General features: G+C 47.4%; 3 protein-coding genes and 1 long non-coding RNA gene across 8 annotated transcripts in view; 2 read left to right on the forward strand and 2 right to left on the reverse strand.

Annotated features, from left to right (window-relative positions):
* DUS2 (dihydrouridine synthase 2) overlaps positions 1-8500 on the reverse strand; it is a 50255-nt gene extending 41755 nt beyond the window's left edge. For 3 of the 5 annotated variants that reach the window (XM_035715721.2, XM_025426610.3, XM_025426606.3), the window contains exon 1: positions 8372-8500. The gene's annotated coding sequence lies outside the window, so the exon portion shown is untranslated. Of the gene's footprint in view, positions 1-5420; positions 5497-8300 lie in introns of all 5 variants that reach the window. The other 2 variants (XM_025426607.3, XM_049109657.1) reach the window with 2 other exon arrangements.
* A 19-nt stretch (positions 8501-8519) lies between these two features.
* DDX28 (DEAD-box helicase 28) lies at positions 8520-10547 on the forward strand. Its single transcript, XM_025426605.3, has one exon. It carries the CDS (start codon positions 8520-8522, stop codon positions 10101-10103), a length of 1584 nt encoding a protein of 527 aa, XP_025282390.1. The 3' UTR covers positions 10104-10547.
* A 143-nt stretch (positions 10548-10690) lies between these two features.
* On the reverse strand, positions 10691-13529 carry LOC112646525 (uncharacterized). The gene is made up of 2 exons (XR_003127674.3): positions 12782-13529; positions 10691-10934 (listed from the first exon to the last, which is right to left on the reverse strand). It is a non-coding gene; the product is annotated as an uncharacterized LOC112646525 (long non-coding RNA).
* DPEP2NB (DPEP2 neighbor) lies at positions 13260-15525 on the forward strand. The gene is given in 3 exon segments (XM_025426614.3): positions 13260-13446; positions 14579-14776; positions 14779-15525. Coding segments are annotated over 3 exon segments (360 nt in total). The 5' UTR covers positions 13260-13379; the 3' UTR covers positions 14874-15525.
* Positions 15526-19915: the final 4390 nt, after the last annotated feature.

The following is a 19915-nucleotide window of genomic DNA, read 5'->3' on the forward strand; positions in this document are numbered from 1 at the left end:
CTCTGTGACTATCATAAATAAATAAAAATTAAAAAAAAAAAGACAACTCTGATAATACCACTTCCTTGTTTATATCCTTCAGTGGTTTCCCACTCAGTTTAGGGATAACTCCCAAACCCTTCTGATGGCCCATCAAGCCCTGCACGACCTGTCCCTGTTCACATCTCCAGCTCATCTTAAGCCTCTCTTCCACTCATTCTCCTTGCTCTGGCCCCCTGGCCTTCTTTGAAAGTCTCCTACACTAAGCTCTCTGCAACCTGGGGCCCATGCACTTGCAGTCCTCTCTGTCTAGAACACTCTCCTGGACTCAATCATACACACCCACACTAAGGTCCTCTTTACCTTGAACGTCCCCTTTTTGGAGACATTTCCCTACCAGACCATCTAACTTCAGGTCCCTAGTCACATGCTCTCACAACACTTTGTTCTTCCTTATAGCTCAGTTACAATCCATGTGTCCACACTTACTTGTGTGGTCTCTCGTTTATCCCCCATCTCCTGCTCTAGATCACCAGGACAACAAGTCCCACAAAGACAGGAACATGGCTACCTAGTTCACTGCCAGGTTTCTAGCCCTGAGCCAGGGCTTGGCCCTTAGCAGCAGCTTCGAAAGGAAGGCGTGACCAAACACTTACTCTGTGGTGGCTGAGGACACCCTCTTGTTGGGACATTGGTCCAGGGACTCCCTCTGGTGCATGCCAGCAGGGCCTGACAGGGCCTGCCTCCAAGAAGGCTCCTCTCAAAGAAGCTAGGCTGTCCCCACCCTTTCCCAGTTCCCATCACAACCATTCACCCAGCCCTAAAATCACACCCAGATCACCATTTTAGTCACACAAACTGAGACAATCTCTCTACCATTCCTTTAAGGGCTGGTCTTCTCTATGACAGTTTGATGACCTTCTCAGTAGCCTTAACTTCAGTTTCATGGATACAAAAATCCCAACAATTATAATGCTTTTTGATTAAAGATAACACTATTCAAGGAAAACAACAAACTGGACTGGAAAAAAACCTTCCCAGCAGCCCGGGTGGCTCAGTGGTTTAGCACCGCCTTTAGCCCAGGGCCTGATCCTGGAGACCTGGGATCGAGTCCCATATTGGGCTCCCTGCAGGGAGCCTGCTTCTCCTTCTGCCTGTGTCACTGCCTCTCCCCCTCTCTGTCTCTCATGAATAAATAAATAAAATCTTTAAAAAAGAAAAAAAAACCTTCCCAGTCCCTTCCACATAAATTTTCCTGGAGACTATGATATTGCTTAAAAAACAATTTCTTTAAAATTAAATTTAGGGGGATCCCTGGGTGGCGTAGCGGTTTGGCGCCTGCCTTTGGCCCAGGGCGCGATCCTGGAGACCCAGGATCGAATCCCACGTCGGGCTCCCAGTGCATGGAGCCTGCCTCTCTCTCTGCCTGTGTCTCTGCCTCTCTCTGTCTCTCTCTGTGAGACTATCATAAATAAATAAAAATTAAAAAAATAAATAAATAAAAATAAAATTAAATTAAATTTAGGGATCCCTGGGTGGCTCAGCAATTTGGCCCCTGCCTTCAGCCCAGGGCCTGATCCTGGAGACCTGGGATCGAGTCCCATGTCGGGCTCCCTGCATGGAGCCTGCTTCTCCCTCTGCCTCTGTCTCTCTCTCTCTCTCTGTCTCTCACGTATAAATAAATAAAAATCTTTAAATAAATAAAAATCTTTAAATAAATAAATAATAAAATAAAATATAGAGTTAAAATTAAAGTCAATTAGGATTAAATATTCAGAGAATTATCCTACTTCCCACTCAAAACACCTGTAGATAAGAAAAAAATTAAAGTGACCTAATATATTTATAATGAGAAAGAGGTACTACAGTATATCTCTGTTACAGTTCTAAACACTGAATCAGAAGACCTGCCCTGAGGGCAGCCTGGGTGGCTCAGCAGTTTGGGTGCTTGCCTTCAGCCCAGGGCGTGATCCTGGAGACCCCGGATCGAGTCCCACATCGGGTTCCCTGCATGGAGCCTGCTTCTCCCTCTGCCTGTGTCTCTGTCTCTCTGTCTCTCTGTCTCTCTCTATCATGAATAAATAAATAAAATCTTAAAAAAAAAAAAAAGAAGAAGAAGAAGAGGACCTGCCCTGGAATCCCAACTCTGCCCTGGGCAGATGAATTAACCTAGTAGAGAATGGAATAATTAACCTTATTCCATTCTCCCTCTGGAATATGAGACCCCAGCAGAATCTGCCAGGTGGGATATTGTGAAGAGTTAATTCTATGATGCTCAGTAGCTCTCCACACGTAGTAAGGGCTTAATAAATGTTCACTGCTCTCGCTACTGGGCTTTTACACTTTCAATACATTCTAAGTCTACTCTTCTATCAACAAACATCTACTAGCTGTTTTAGGATGAAGGCACTATGTGAAGTGCTGAAGGTAAAGAAATGGAAAGAACTAAGTTCTTGACCTCAAGAAGCTGCTCGGATCTGCCACTGCCAAGTGACTGATGACAAGAGCCTACAAGCCAGTCTCTCTGCTTCCAGGCCTATTATGTTCTGTATATGTTCCTTCCAGCAGCCAAAGGGGTCTTTCAAAACACAAATCAGGATAGGATATTATTCCCGTTCTCCAAAGCCTTCCCTACTGCTCTTAGAATTAAGTCCCAGCTCCTTCACAAGGCCTGCTCCCCCCCTTTCTCAGAAGCCCATTCATCATTTGCCCCCTGCCCTCTTAACTCCTCCATGTTAAGCTTCAGCTATTCTGATCTGTTTCTAGCTCCCCAAACTAACCTGCTCTCTCTCAGTTTGGAGTCTCTAAATAAGATGCCCCTGCTTAGAACCCATATTCCTATTCTTCCACCTGGCCGACTTCCAGTAGCCTTTCAGAACCTCCATACAGATGTCACTTCCTCCAGAAAGCCTTCCCTGACACTTATGTCCCAAACACAGAGTAAGGGAGCTCCTCTTAGCTCATTCCTGTCCTACATTGGAATATACTCTTGTAATTACAAGAGCAACTAACTATCAATCTGCCTTCCTCATCACAAATTAAAGGCAATCACTACATCTTGCTCATCACCAGGTCCTTGTCACAAAGTACACATCTGGCATAAGGTAGATGTTTAGGGTTTGTTGTGAAAAAAAGCTAACTGGGATGCCTGGGTGGCTCAGCGGTTGAGTGTCTGTCTTCGGCTCAGGGTATGATCTCAAGAGTGCCAGGATCGAGTCCCACATCGGGGTCCTCGCATGGAGTCTGCTTCTCCCTCTGCCTGTCTCTGCCTCCCTCTCTGTGGCTCTCATGAATAAATAAATAAAACCTAAAAAAAGGGTGGCCCGGGTGGCTCAGCGGTTTAGTGCTACCTTCAGCCCAGGGTGTGATCTTGGAGACCCAGGACCGAGTCCCACATCGGGCTCCCTACATGGAGCCTGCTTCTCCCTCTGCCTCTCTCTCATTCCTTTCTGTGTTTCTCATGAATAAATAAATAAAATCTTAAAAAAAAAAAAAAAACCTAAAAAATTTTAAAAATAAAAAAGAAGCTAACAGGTCAAATGGCAACAAGAACCACAATACGGTTAATGTTTCAGCCAAAGAAGAGCTCTATCACAGACAAATGTGTACTCTATAACAGAGCATTTCAAGTGCCTTGCCATACCTCAAGTATGATTACAGAGCAGACAAATGTCTACCCCAATCCCTTGCTTACCCAACTTGCATAAGAGCTACCACTAAAATGAATAAGATTCGGGTAGGAAAGCAGGAGGGGCACCCAGGTGGTGGCTTAGTCGGTTAAGTGTCTGCCTTTAGCTCAGGTCATGATCCCAGGGCAGATCAAGCCCCGCACTGGGCTCCCAGCTCAGTGCGGAGTATGCTGCTCTCTCTCTCCTTCTACCCCTCCCCCTATTCATGCTCTCTCTCTCTCTTGCTCTCTTTCAAATAAATAAATAAAATATTTTTTAATGCATTTTCTTTTTTTTAAGATTGTATTTATTTATTCATGAGAGACACAGACAGAGAGGCAGAGACATAGTTAGAGGGAGAAGCAGACTCCCTGCGTGGAACCTGATGCGGGACTTGATCCCAGGACCCTGGGATCACGCCCTGAGCCAAAGGCAGACACCCAACCACTGAGCCACCCAGGAGCCCTAAAAAATACATTTTCAAGAAAGTAGCAGGAGATGGAGTTGGGGGCAGATTCTGCAGAATGATTAGGAGATAAGCTGTAGGCCACAGGCATCCATCCATTAATAGCTTCTGAGTCAAGGAGTGACAAGGCCATGGCTGTGCTTTTTAGTAAGATCATTCGGAAAACAGATGATGGACTGGAGAATGAAAGACAGGAAGGAGGTAAGGAGTTGGGTTAGAAAGAGGATGAAATGATCTAGGCATATAGTGACACAGGCTGAAAAGAAAATGTTCAGGGGATCCCTGGGTGGCGCAGCAGTTTAGCGCCTGCCTTTGGCCCAGGGCGCGATCCTGGAGACCCGGGATCGAATCCCACGTCGGGCTCCCGGTGCATGGAGCCTGCTTCTCCCTCTGTCTATGTCTCTGCCTCTCTCTCTCTCTCTCTCTCTCTCTCTCTCTCTCACTGTGTGCCTATCATAAATAAAAAAATTTTTTTTTAATTTTTTAAAAAATGTTCAGCACTTGTACAACAGTCCTGATGCAGGCAGGAAAATGAAGGAACAGGGAGAGAATACTAACTAACAGCTACTTTTTATTTTTGCAATGCCTTGCAATTCCCTAAGTGCTTTGTTTATAACTGTGATTCTCAAATGGGGAGGCATATTAGAATCATTTGGAAAGGCTTTAAAAAATAGCAAAGTCCAGGCCTTACCCCCAAGTCAATTAACTCAGAATATAAACTCTTAAATGAATGAATGAATGAATGAATGAATGTAAACTCCATTAGGGCAGGAATTTTACCTGTTTTGCCCACTGTCTGTTTGAACAGTACCCAACATATACATGGTGCCCAGGAAATATTTATTGAACGAATAAATGAATGAATGGCTGTACCATTATCACCTGAGATCCAAGGGACAATAATTCTGTTTAAAACTTATGGAGTAACCAGGCAACGTGAGTTACTATGACAGCCCTGGGAAAAAAATACTACCAAGTTAGGCCCCTATTCTCATTCTTTTCACAAATAAGTAAAACTTTCTTATTTCTAGAGTACTATAATATAAAACATGTATCTCAATAACAACTAGAGATTACTCAATGTCTCCTGCGAACAGCAGGAAAAGAGAGGAGACTTATTCAGTAGCTGACAACTGACAAAAAGAAATCAAGGACCAAGGGCAAAGACTGGCTCAGACAGACTCCAATCTTTATGAGATTTTGAGTTAATCATCTTGTAAGGACTTGAGCATGGTGAGAAAGTAGCCATATAGTAACCAGCTTCCCTGCCCCAAATATTTCGGTAGAACCCAAATGCAACTACATACCTATGTATTATTCTTTTCTGATAATTCCTTCAGTGTATCTACTCTGGCTTGGTGCAAAGTAAGACTTTGTTTTTATCTGAAAAAAACAGTGCCACGTGTAAATGGATAAGACCTGTTGAGTCAGATGTCAAAGAAGCTACATAGGGTAGCCCCCGTGGCTCAGTGGTTTAGTGCTGCCTGCAGCCCAGGGTGTGATCCTGGAGACCCTGGATCAAGTCCCACGTCGGGCTCCCTGAATGGAGCCTGCTTCTCCCTCTGCCTGTGTCTCTGCCTCTCTCTCTCTCCTCTCTGTGTATTCTCATGAATAAATAAATAAAATCTTTAAAAAAAAAAAAAAAGAAGAAGAAGAAGAAGCTACATAGATAAGGAGCAAGGAGCTCTGATTTCTTGAGAAGAATCATAAAAGTAGTATAGAATCACAATATCTTGCAGTGCCCTTTATTTTTTTATTTTTTTTAATTTTTATTTATTCATGATAGTCACAGAGAGAGAGAGAGAGAGAGGCAGAGACACAGGCAGAGGGAGAAGCAGGCTCCATGCACCGGGAGCCCGACGTGGGATTCGTTCCCGGGTCTCCAGGATCGCGCCCTGGGCCAAAGGCAGGCGCCAAACCACTGCACCACCCAGAGATCCCTGCAGTGCCCTTTATATCAACTCCCTTCGATCATATTGCCAACCAGCGGTCATCCGGCCTGGATATGAACTTTCAATGATGGAAAAACTCAGCATCCTCAAGACAGACCTGGGCAATTCTAGTTGTTACAGCAGTTCTTTATATCAAATTCAGAATCTTCCTGTTACCTATGGGTCCTAATTCTGCACTCTGGAATGGTACACCCCATGGCACACTTCAGCTCTTTTCCATTTGGCACATTCCCCAGACCCATGAGGACAGTTTTGTTCTCTCTAAACTTCTCTTCTCCAGCTTCACTTCCTTGAGTCACTATTTCTTGTGTTTATGACTTTCAGGAAGGACCCCCAACTTTCCTAACCCCAAGGGCATAGCAAGCAATGGCATCAGTGTCCTAATTACAAATTCTGGGGATGAGGCAGAGCCAGCGCAAGAGGCTGTCAGATATGCCTACCTGAAGTGAAAGCACATGTAACCTCAGCCTCTCTTCAGTCCTCATACTCTATGCAGGGTTTCTCAACAACACACTATTCACATGTTGGGCCAGATAATCTTTTTTTGTGGGAGGCTTTCCTGTGCACTGCATAATGTTCAGCAACATCCCTGGCCTCTGCTCACTAGATGCCAGTAGCACCTCCCCAGATGTGACAACCAGAAATGTCTCCAAATTCTGTCAAATATCCCGGGGTGGGGTGGGGGCAAAAATCACCCTCACCTGAGAGCCATTGCTTGCTCTATCCAATGACTCTGTTCACCTGTCACTACTCAAAACTCTCTCCTCTGCTGGTTTGATGGGTAACTTTCCAGAAAGTCTACTTATGTATCAGAATGGCATTTGAAATTTTCAAGTATTTATCTCTTTGGAAACAACATGCATTGGTGAGGATGTGGAGAAAAAGGAAACTTCTTGCACTGTTGGTGGAAATTAAAACTGGTGCAGCCACTGTGAAAAACAGTATGGAAGTTTCTCAAAAAATTAAAAATAAAACTGCCATATGATCCAGCAATTCTAGTACTGGATATTTAGGCAAAGAATACAAAAACACGAATGGGGGGGGGGGGAAGCACCTCTATGTTTATTGCAGCACTATTTACAATAGCTAAATTATGGAAGCCACCCAAGTGTCCCTGGATTGATGAATAAAGAAGATGTGAGATAGGGGATCCCTGGGTGGCTCAGCGGTTTAGCGCTTGCCTTCAGCCCAGGGCGTGAACCTGGAGTCCCAGGATCGAGTCCCATGTCGGACTCTCTGAGTGGAGCCTGCTTCTCCCTCTGCCTGTGTCTCTGCCTCTCATGAGTAAATAAATAAAAAAAATCTTGGGATGCCTGGGTGGCTCAGTGGTTGTGCGTCTGCCTTTGGCTCGGGGCATGATCCTGAAGTCCCAGGATTGAGTCCCACATGGGGCTCCCTGATGGGAGTCTGCTCCTCCCTCTGCCTGCCTGTGTCTCTGCCTCTCTCTGTGTGTCTCTCATGAATCAGTAAATAAAAGACCTTAAAAAAAATCTTTAAAAAAAAAGAATTAAATCTTGCCATTTGCAACAACATGAATGGATTCAAAGGGTATAATGCTAAGCGAAGTAAGTCAATCAGAAACAGATAAGGGTTTTTTTGCAACCTGAACAACTGAATGCAAGTAAAATACTCTGGCCAGGGCTATGTAACACAAGCCACATATTTGATCACCTGAGTGATCAAGGACCCTCCTCACCACTATTTAAGCAATTTATGTATCTTGACTGGGAACCCAGTGAAGGTGAGCATACTGCAAGAATAGTAGGTTCAGGATGAAAGTTGGGAGGGTTGGCAAGAGAATGGAGAGCGAACCTCAGGTGAAAGGTGGGGGTAAGTACAAAGAGAAAGGTCTACTTGAAATAAAGCCTGAAGATCTTACAGCTCCCGCTTCACAGAGGGGCCATCAGTTTGCCCTCGGGGCTCTCAGCTCTTGGCCAAGGGAAGGGGGGGCCTAGATCTAAGACACCTGGCCCTCGTCTTCTCCCCCAGGCCTGACCATGCGTTCAGATTCTCAGTAAACATTTATTACCAGACCTTGCGCGGGGATCACACCTGGGAAAACACCACCGCACCCTCGGAATTTACAGGAGACCAACACTAGACAAGCCACCAAAGGAGCGGTGGGAGCGACAAAAGAGAATGACCAGGACCGACACCCAATCGCCAGAAGCCCTCCGTCCTCCTGTCCATTAGGCCCGGCCCCCAGCGCCGCGTATCGCCGGACCCCGCGCCTGCCTCCATCGCGCCCTTTTCCCCCAGGCCGATCCGGGTCTGGACGTCGCCAACACCTGCTCGGACCCACAGACCTCGCCGCAGTTGAACTTTACAGACTCTCCCTCCTTCCTCAGGGTTCGCCGACTCCACAAGCCTTACTGAGCCGCGCCGGACACCGTCCACGAGGCCTCGCGCGCTCGTGACGTCATCGCCGTGCGCCTCTCGCACGCCTAGGGGACTATGGCTGTGGCGCGGCCGCCGCGGCTGCTGCGGCTCGCGGCCCGGTGGCTTTGCGCGCCTCGACGGGACCTGGCGGGCCGCGGTCCTGAGGAGCCCCTGCCCGTGGTTCGCATCCCGCGGGCTCTACAACAGCGGCAGAGCGGGCGACGGAGTTCCCCGCGGCTGGTGCTGGCGCGGCCTGGCCCGCTGCTCATCTCGGCGCGGCGGCGGGAGCTGAGCCAGCCGGCGCGCCTCACGCTGGGCCGCTGGGAGCGCGCGCCACTAGCTTCGCGTGGTTGGAAGAATCGGCGCTCCCGCAGAGACCACTTCTCCATCGAGCGCGCGCAACACGAGGTACCAGCGCTGCGGAACCTCTCATCCGAGGGCAGCTTCGCGGATCTGGGTCTGGAACCCCCAGTGCTTCGTGCGCTGAAGGATGCTGCGCCTGAAGTCCTTCGGCCTACAACCGTGCAGTCCAGCACCATTCCCCCTCTACTTCGCGGCCGCCACATCCTTTGCGCCGCGGAAACGGGCAGTGGCAAGACTCTCGGATACCTACTACCCCTGCTTCAGCGGCTCCTGGGCCGGCCAGGCCTGAATCCCCACAGTACACCTGCTCCTCGAGGCCTCGTCCTTGTGCCTTCGCGAGAATTAGCGGAACAGGTGCGGGCAGTGGCCCAGCCCTTGGGCATCTCTTTGGGCCTCCGGGTGCGAGAGCTAGGGGGAGGCCATGGCATGAATAGGATCCGGGTGCAACTGTCCAAACAACCTCCAGCAGACGTACTAGTGGCCACTCCAGGAGCTCTGTGGAAGGCCCTGAAAAGTCACCTAGTCAGCCTGAAGCAGCTCTCCTTCTTGGTGTTGGATGAGGCAGACACACTATTGGATGAAAGCTTCTTGGAACTAGTGGACTACATCTTGCAGAAGAGCCATATAGCAGAAGACCCAGATGACTTAAAAGACCCCTTCAATCCCAAAGCTCAGTTAGTGCTGGTGGGGGCCACATTTCCCGAAGGTGTAAGCCAGCTGCTAAGTAAAGTTGCCAGCCCAGACTCTCTGACCACCATCACCAGCTCTAAGCTCCACTGCATCATGCCTCATGTTAGACAGACATTTATGAGGCTGAAGGGAGCAGAGAAGGTGACTGAATTGGTGCAGATCCTCAAGCAGCATGACAGAGCATATAGGACTGGTCCCTCGGGAACTATTCTGGTGTTCTGTAATAGCTCCAGCACTGTGAACTGGCTGGGATATATTCTGGATGACCACAAAATCCAACACCTAAGGCTGCAGGGACAAATGCCAGCCTCAATGAGAGCAGGTATCTTCCAGTGCTTCCAGAAGGGCTCCCGGGACATACTCCTCTGCACAGACATAGCCTCTCGGGGCCTGGACAGCACCCATGTAGAGTTAGTTGTCAATTACGATTTCCCCCTCACCCTGCAAGACTACATCCATAGAGCCGGTAGGGTGGGCCGTGTAGGGAGTGAGGTGCCTGGCACTGTCATCAGCTTTGTGACCCATCCCTGGGATGTAAGCCTGGTTCAGAAGATTGAGCTGGCAGCTCGTCGGAGGAGAAGTCTTCCAGGACTAGGTCCTCAGTGAGAGTCTTTGCCCTAGCAAGTCTGATGGCAGCCAGCTTAAACATGATGCCATTAACAGGGATCTTTCCCTTTGTTCTGAGTGTGTGAGTGCACTTGTCAGTAGGATGCACTGGGCTGAGCAGCCCGGGTGGCTCAGGTTTAGCACCGCCTTCAGCCCAGGGCATGATCCTGGGGTCCTGGGATCGAGTCCCACCTCGAGCTCCCTGGGTGGAGCCTGCTTCTCCCCCTGCCTCTGTCTCTGCCTCTCTGTGTCTCTCATGAATAAATAAAATTAAAAAACCAAAACGGATGCACTGGGCTACCTAGTCACCTCCCTGAATGCCTGGCGAGCTGCTGTCTGGTTTCCAAAGATAGATGTGGCCCTAAATGGAGAGCGAGCTACTGAGCACAGTTCTTTGCAGTCTTTCACATGACTTGGGAAAAATAAAGTAGATTTTTGGCTTTGTATTATGTCATAATTTCTAACAATAAGTAATGTTTTTATGGGTCTCGCTTAATAATAGTTACCACTGGGGTGGAATTCATTGGACTGTGAGAAGATTCACACTCCAAACAACACATCTGGGACAGAGACTCTTTCTGTTGCCGTTTTAATTAGTAAACACTTAGATTTTATTTCCTGCCCCCAAAACATCCCTTAAGCCCCCCGGAGAAGTGAAAGGGGACGTGACTAGCAGTAGAGATTTTCTTCACCAACGGTGCTCGTGGCAAGCTTGGGCATTCTTGGTGAAGTCTCTTCAGGAAGTACTGCCAGAAGAATAGAAAAGACAGACTGACACAGAAGTATTGCTTGGTGTGCATTTCCAAGCTCTGCATTCTTAATCTTTGTGGCCTGGGAAGAGAAAGAGGATTAAACTTTTTACAAAACTGGCAAAATAAGCATGTAGCATCCTCTCACTGTTTCCTAGGTTCCAGTTTCTATAGTATATAAGCCTAAAGTAATGTGCAGTTGAGAGTCATACTCTACAAAACAACTTTAAAATACTTGCACGCACACACAGACACACAAAAATACTTGCACACTGCAAAGGACAAGGTTGCAGAGAACAGAAGATTGCACTACATGTATAATCATGGCTCTCATATGAGGAAACTTAAAGATTTTATTTGAGAGTATGAGCAGAGGAGAGGGGTAGAGGGAGAGGGGTCATATAAGGAAACTTGAGGCTCAGAGGGATAAAGTTGCTCAAAATCCTACACATAACATAATGATGACAATTTTGTCTGTGTGCACCAAGGGTTGAGTTAGTTGCCAACTTTTAATATTGCCCACTTTAACTCTCAAAAGTAACCCAGTTTGGACAATAATTTGGTCACTACCCATGGATCACTTGCAGTACTGCCCAGGAAGTTTGTTAAAAATACAGATTTCAGGACAACGTGAGTGACTCAGTGGTTGAGCCTCTGCCTTTGGCTCAGCTAGTGATCCCAGGGTCTTAGGATCAAGTCCCACATCAGGCTCCCCACAGGGAGCCTGCCTCTCCTTCTGCCTGTCTCTGCCTTTCTCTCTGTCTCTCGTGAATAAATAAAATCTTAAAAAAAAAAAAAAAAAAAAAAAAAAAAAACAGATTTCAGAGTCACCTGGCTGGCTCAGTCAGTAGAGCATGTGACTCTTGATCTCTAGGTTGAGTTCAAGGCCCATGAAGGGAATAGAGATTACTTAAAAATAAAATCTTAAAAAAATAAATTACATATTTCTGAGCTCACAACCATTTGTCTATGCTATTCTCCCTTCCCCAAAGACCCAGGTCCTGATAATGTATCAGTAACCCTACGAGGTCAGATTGATGTTCCCAGATAAATAAACGCTCCTGAGCCTTGGAGAATGTAAGTGGTCTTCTGCTGGCCCACTTGGCCAGAAAGAACCTCCCCCAGAGCTCTCCCCTTCACATCTTCCCTCCCAGCACTCTGCAAGGGCAGTCAATTCTAATCAGGCCTGATTTCATGTGTCCTAACATGCACCACACTAATTCAAGCAATTTAGGAATAGAAAGATGATGTGGTTCTCAACCACGGTTGCCCCACTTTGTTGTTGTTGCCCAACTTCTAAAATAGTCCTGCATCATTATGTACCTCCAGGGAACATGCCTTTTGCAACTGCCCCAGGAAACAAGCATCCCATCTCTGCATATTCAAGGTCAGCAACAGGGGGCCCCCTTTAAGGAAGATTATCTCTCATTGCTAGGAAGTGTTGATTGACTGTATCCAGGGCTGCCCCAAATGTGGTTCCTTCCTGTGGGCCTGATCAAGCTCAGGGCAGAGCTATTTCCTCCTCCTCTGAGTAGGACCCAATCAGCTTTTAGTAACGCCTCTTCACAGTTTGACCATGTTTTTCACCCACACTTCTGCTGAGCCCACACTTCATCCTTTCACAGTGGTAGGATTGTTATATCAGTAATTTGCCTTTTTAGGGGAGAGATGAATGTAATGATTAGGTTGTTGTTTTGTCGTGAATTTGTTTTGAATTTCATACTAAAACGCCCCCACCATTCCCACTTGGTGAATGCCATTCAGGACCCTCATTTGGAGCACCTTTAACATCTCTAGCAGTGTCACTTTGAAAAGGATGAGTTTGTCTTCACATTCCTATCAGGTATAAATCCAGAGCCCACCTGAAGCCCTACCATTGAGCGGAACACCTTTCCACTACTTGTATAACCTCACATAGGCCCCCTTCACCTCTTAGTTTTTTGAGTCCTCAGTTGTAAAAATGTGAGGGTTCTGTGAATTTGCATTTGGAGAAGGACAAGTTCAAGAAGACTTTGTCTTTGCTTTTATTCTTCTCAGCTGGAAGTTCTTCCCTCTCCTCTCCATGAGTCCAAATCTAACTTATCCTTGAGGGCCACTGCCAAGGAAACTTCCACACAAATCTCTGCCTCCCCAGCTGTTGAATACTTAGGGTCAGTGCCATACAACCTGACTGTCTCTTGGGTTAGTCTTGCCTCTCAAGCCAATCACAGAATGTGGGTTCTCTTGCCCTATTTTGGTCCCTGGCGCTGTGCCACAGTTATTTCCTAGGGCTGGCTGGGGAGAGAAGTGTGAGGGCCCAGACAAGGTGCTTTTCTGTCTCCACCCTGCTCTCCTCCACAAAACCCCAAGAGCCTGAAGCCTGCCCTTCAAGTCACAGATTCCTTATGTGACCTCACTGGATAGTGATGACTTCACAAGCCTTCTCACAGTTTCCATGGCAGAGTAACGACGCAAACGTGATGCTCTCGGGGAAACTTCCCTACCAGTTCTCTACCAGATACCAATCTGTTCGGTTGCCTGAGAGAGAATGTCTGACCGGATCTTCTATATTCATTCTAACTTGTCCTCTGTCCCCTGGGAGGGCAGCATAGCAGGTAGGCCTAGGTCAGGCATCTGTACAAGAGTCATTGGTATACACACAACTTCACCTGGCTGACACAGGTTCCTTCTGGGCTTGCCCACCACACCTCAGAACTTAATCAGCTGTAAGTAATACAAGTGACCTGGGGCCCCCTCAGGGACTTACAGTGTTCCTGCTCACTGCTGAGGACAAGTGAAATGTCATCCCTGGGCAACTATTCAGAAAGCTTCTAATCTTTATAAATGCAGCCTTCCCTTTTGGCTACAAGATACTTCCATTCTGACCCTTTTCTGAGTGGCCTCTCAGCAAAAGTCAAGCCAATTTTTGTTGGCAAGTGATAAATGGAGCAGTTCAAGGAAGAATTGTTGAGGGCCACTCATGAAACCCTCCTTCAAACCCAGGCACCTTCACCATGCTGTCATGTAGACATCCACATGGGTCCCCTCAGACACCCCAGAATGAGCTGCTGAGTGCTGGGAAAATGTGGTGTCCTATCAATGGGAAGAACAGAAGAACCAAGGAGAGTGATGAGTGATACCAAGACTGGAGGGCTGACGAAATGGTGTCCTAGGAGGCTGGGTGGACGTGAGCCTAGATTTGTCACCCAGAATCTGGCTCTGAACCTCCTGGTCACTCTGCCTCAGTATTTGGCCTTTTGCTAACCTAGGTAAAAGTACCAGAGGGCTAGAGATCAGTGTGGTTGAAATAGGCAGTATGAATGGGGCCCCAGAGGGGTTGCCAAGATGAGAGAAGTTCTTAGCCCATTTATATTAATTTTTCCAACACTAAAAAGGTATTTCCATTAAAGCCTCAGAAGTGATAGACCTTGAGAAATGCTTTTTCTGCTGTGGAAGGGAGAGATGGAAAGGATCCCAGATGCAATTGTTTTCAGGTTCTACTATTTCCTCCAAGAATGTGGAACAGATTTCCGCATCTCCTGCTGCTACCCTGAGCTACATAGAATCGTTTTTGCAGCCATATTCCTTCTCTAGGGGACTCATAGAGGCAATGGGCCAAGGCTGTGTTCCAGATACCAAGCAGATTAAAGGACTTCAGCCAGAAACTGGGAGAGACATGAGATGGGAGGTCCTGGCAGGTCACTGTACATAGCAAAAATGACTGATTAGATCTTATTTTCTTTCCAGCAACAGTGGCTCCCATTTCTCCTCCTACACCTGGTCACTACCATGTCCTCTACCGAGGCTGTGGAGAAACCCAGGTGGGCTGGCATGGAGAGACATACTGCCTGGTTGGTGGCTACCGGACCTATGGGGATGCTCCTGTGGTCACCCCAGCAAAGGTGGAAGCAGAGAAACCAATTTCCAGCAGGGCTCTCCAGAGGCATCAGAATCGGATAAAGACCTAGGTTGCTCCAGCCCCCAAATTTGGCGATTGCAGTGTGGTGGCAGGAGGCTGACCCCACAGAAGCTCAGTGGCTGAGCCACTCTGTGGGGAGGGCAAACATTTAACCACCTAAGACAGCCAATGCCTCTTCCTGCAGTGACTCCGACTATCCACCGCTGGAACTAGAACCTGAGCCGCTCTGTCTCAGCCTTCCTCAGCCAGGAGCCTCCTTCCATACTAACTGGCCGTGGGCAAGGAGCCTTGGAACTGAGGTTTGAAGGAAGAGGCTGCTCTGAACATCCCAGGGCTAAAACCGGCCTGGAAGAAAACCTGACGTTTCTCTGCTCAATCCTCTAGAGCCCCTTCTTGGGAAGAAGAAAGAAAAGTCTGCTGTCTTGGAGCCAAGGACGATGCAAGAGCAGAGAGAGGGTTCAGAGTGGTCTTAGCAGGGGCCAATCTAGCAGATAGACTCCTGCCCTGAGTCACTGCCAGAAGCTGCCAACACAAACCAAGAGGAGCTGGGCTTTTTGAAACTGAAAAGAAGCAATTTGCGTCTACCCAGGGAGCCTCTTGTCTGGAGCCAGGAGACAGAATAGAGAGACCCAGGAAGACCTGCTTCCCAGAGCCAGAAGAAAACAGAGAGAAGAGTTGGGTGGCACCAACGCTGAGGCTCATGTGCTCCTTCATTCCCAGCCCTTTCTGCCCCAGTGGGATTACTTACTGTCCAATAAAATGATTTTGCCCAACATATTTGGCTTGAAACCTAGCTTGTCCAAGGCCAGGCCCCAAACCTTCCTGTTCCCTTGAAGTACATTCCCACATGGGGAACCTGATGCTCTAAGACCTTCTGCCTCCGAAAAGACCCTGGAGTACAGCTTCTAACTGTGACTATCACAATGACACCTGCGCAGATCGGGGCAGGACACAGGCAGGTTCTTTAAGAAATGCAAAGCCTGATGAGAACTTCCCTGTGTATATGTACATGTGTGTACGTGCGTGTGTGCGTGTGTGTGCATGTGTGTGTAAGAAGATGAGAGGCAGGACTGAAAAGACATTCTGTCCATCAACCCATCCATCTATCCATTTACTCAACAAATGTTTACTGAGCACCTGCTAGTTGCTTGGGGTATATTAGTGAGCAAGATGATTAAAGCCCCTCACCTCAAGGCACCCACAAACTAAAGAGGTAAGTAAAGGATATAATTTCAAATAATTATAAGTGCAATAAAGAAAAGTAAAAGAGGGGCACCTGAGTGGCTCAGTTGGTTAAGCATCTGCCTTTGGCTCAGGTCACAATCCTGGAGTCCCAGGATCCAGAGCCCCATGTGGAGGAGCTTGCTTCTCTCTCTGCCCTTCCCCCAACTCATGCACATGTGGGCTCTCTCTCTTCTCAAATAAATAAAAAAAATTTAAAGATTTTATTTATTCATGAGAGGCACAGAGAGAGGCAGAGACAGGTAGAGGGAGGAGTAGACTCCATGCAGGGAGCCCAATGCAGGACTCGATCCCAGCACTCCAGGATCATGCTCTGAGCCAGAGGCAGAGGTTCAACCTCTGAGCCACCCAATAAATAAAATCTTTAAAAAAGAAGGAAAAAAAGGAAAATAGGATAAATAGGATAAAAATAGGATAAAAGGATACAGTGATGAGGTGGTGCTAGGTTTCACAAGGTAGTCAGGGGAGACTTCTTTGAGGAGGTGACATCTCAGTGAAGGAAGATGTGAGGGAATCCTAGTAAGAGCTGGAGGGAGTCAATTCCTGGAGGAGGAAATGGAAAGTGCAAAGATCCTGGGGCAGGAATGAGGCCGGCCTGTTCTAAAACTAACAGAAAGGCCAGTGTGGCCAGAGAGAAAAAAGAAGAATGAAAGATGTGGTTGGAGCAGCAAGCATGGACCAGGCCACAGCAGGCCTTGTCAGCCATGGTGAGGAATGTGGATTTTAAGCGTGTTGGGCAGTCATGGGAAGAAGTTGAGCAGGGTAGTGAAATGATCAGATAGATATGCTTAAAATATCATTCTGACTACTGTGTGCAATGGCAGTGAGGTGCTGGCTATTACCAGTGGAATGTCTCACTGAGCAGTTAAGGGGACAGAGAGTAGGGGTGAGGGAATGTCAGCAGAGAAGAAAGAGCACAGGGTGTGTGTGGACCTGTGTGCCGGGTCCACTTGTCTTCAGCATCCTAGATCAAAAGGAGGCACTGCCAGCAGCTCCTGACCCTCAGGTCCCAGTGAAGCAGCTCACGCCGTGGACAGCGCACACACTCTCAGGGGGCCACATGAGCAAGAGTGTTGCTCCTCCTCTGACACCCTCAAAGCCAGGAAAGGTCCTGATAATTTAAATAGTTTCCCTAATCTGAGTTAGAGGAAGGAGTCACCAGCTCTGGGGGGTTCCCACTGTGAGTCTCAATTAACTCACAAAAGACAGGGGATCCCTGGGTGGCTCAGTGGTTTGGCGCCTGCCTTTGGCCCAGGGTGCAATCCCACTTCGGGCTCCCGGCATGGAGCCTGCTTCTCCTTCCTCCTTTGTCTCTGCCTCTCTCTCTCTCTCTCTATGTCTATAATAAATAAATAAATAAATAAATAAATAAATAAATAAATAAATAAATCTTTAAAAAAAAAGCTTACAAAAGACAGCTAATTCCTCTTCCTCCTACTCCTCACCTCTGGAGATTATAATCTTATATTGCTCTCTGAAACTTGGGGTGTCTGAGGACAATTTGCGATCCTGGAGGAGTCAGGTAGGTTGGCAATCCCCAAACATGAGGCAAACAGACTCACCTGGGACTTCCAGGAAAACAAGGGATCCCCAGCACCTATGCCAGTCCTACAGGAATACATTTTTAGAGTGGGATCTGGAAACCTGCACTTTAAAAATTTTCCCATACAAGTGACAGAGGAACCTGTGAAATGACACCATGGGATGCAATCAGCAAATTCCAAAACAGAACACTCTAAAGAACAAAGGACCTGATTTTTTCAACAAATAAATTACAAAGAAAGAAGGAAGAGGAACCAATGGATTGAGAGACATAAAAACCAAATGCAATGTGGATGACCTTATCTACATTATAATTAAAACAATTATTTAAAAATTAGACAATCAGGGAAATTTGAACATGATAGATAATTCATAATAGTAAGGAAGTATTGTGACTCTTTTAAGATCCATAGTGGTATGGTAGCTGTCTTTTTATTTTTTTTAATATTTTTTTCTTTATTTATTTATGATAGTCACATAGAGAGAGAGAGAGAGAGGCAGAGACACAGGCAGAGGGAGAAGCAGGCTCCATGCACCGGGAGCCCGACGTGGGATTCGATCCCGGGTCTCCAGGATCGTGCCCTGGGCCAAAGGCAGGCACCAAACCACTACGTCACCCAGGGATCCCTTTTATATATATATATATTTTTTTTTTTTTGGTAGCTGTCTTTTTAAAAAGCTGTTCGTTATTTTTTGGGATGCAAACTTAAATATGGATAGAATAAATGTTCGATTTGCCTTAAAATATTCTGTAGAAGGTGTAAATGAGTAAGGTATACATGAAACAAGATAGGCCATCCATAATTGTTGAAGCCAGGTGCCTGATATATAGGGGTTCACTATACTCTTCTGTTTTGTTTTGTTTTGTTTTTTCATGAGAGACACACTGAGAGAGGCAGAGACACAGGCAGAGGGAGAAGCAGGCTCCATGCAGGGAGCCCGACGTGGGACTCGATCCTGGGTCTCCAGGATCAGGCCCCGGGCTGAAGGCGGCACTAAACTGCTGAGCCACCTGGGCTGCCCATCTTCTGCTTTTTTATGTTTGAAATTAACCTAATAAGTTAAAAGAAATTTTCAAAACTTTATTTGAGAGAGAGTGAGAGAAAAAGAGAGAGAGAACAAGCAGGGGGATGAGCAGAGGGAGAAGCAGACTCCCCACTAAGCAGGAAGCTGGATGTGGCTAGATCCCAGGACCCTGGGATCATGACCTGGGCCTCCTAGGATCATGACCTGAGCTGAAGGCAGGTGCTTAACTGCCTGTGCCACCCAGGCACCCCAGAAATTTTTTTATTATTTTAAGATTTTATTTATTTATTCATGAGAGACACAGAGAGAGGCAGAGACACAGGCAGAGGAAGAAGCAGGCTCCATGCAGGGAGCCTGATGTGGGACTTGATCCCGGGTCTCCAGGATCATGCCCTGGGCTGAAGGTGCCGCTAAACCGCTGAGCCATCAGAGCAGCCCAGAAATTTTTTTAGAAAGCTTCTCAGGTGCAGTTCAATGTTCCATCCAGATTTGGAATCAGTGAGGACTTGGGGGTCACTTCATAGCATAAATTAGCTTGTGGGAGCCATGGCAGCCAGGCAGAGTAGGGTAGTCTTTCTGCATAAAAAATAGGAAGCTCAGAGAGCTCTGAGGCAGGGTGCGCTGTGTATAGCATGCTGCTGCAGGTCTGAAAGGCCTCAGAGATGAGCAGGCTAGGCTGAGCAAACAGCAAGTCTGAACTTAAGACTAAATGAAAACCACATATGCCACACGATAGATGTTTGTTTGGTCAGAGCCCATCCTAGCACCTGGCATCCACACAGCCCACTCCTCTGATGCTTATGTGAGCAGATGTGGTAGGTAACTGGAGACTTGTCCAGCCCCTTCACTGCATACCCCAGCGAGGGGCCAGCTCCAATGGGTGATCAGTAGGGAATGTCTAGACAGATGATTTAAGGGACTTGAAGCCTCTCCTGAAGAGAGAGGCAGCAGCTGGAAGTCAAGAAGTCCATGGAACCCCAATCTGACTTGGCCAGGAAGGCATCATTGTAATCATTGTAATCATTTGCTTGTCCAGCTGCTGCCTCCCTATCTTTCCTCCCCTTCAGCCAAGTTCAAGGAGGGCTCTGTTGTACCCCAGATGGTTTCCTTATGTCCCATGAAGCCACACTGAAAAGAAGGTCAGTACACTCCAACTTTGGTGAGCCTGACAGTGGTGAACAGGAGGTGAGCGGCATGTGCAGAAGGGGATAGGACAGGGTGCCTGGGTGGCTACGTGGTTGAGTGTCTCCCTTGGGCTCAGGTTGTGATCCTGGGGTCCTGGGATCAAGTCCCGCATCGGGCTCCCTGCAGGAAGCCTGCTTCTCCCTCTGCCTATGTCTCTGCCTCTCTCTGTG

The sequence above is a fragment of the Canis lupus genome, chromosome 5 (assembly GCF_003254725.2).
Source record: "Canis lupus dingo isolate Sandy chromosome 5, ASM325472v2, whole genome shotgun sequence".
In the NCBI taxonomy this organism is placed as follows: Eukaryota; Metazoa; Chordata; class Mammalia; order Carnivora; family Canidae; genus Canis; species Canis lupus.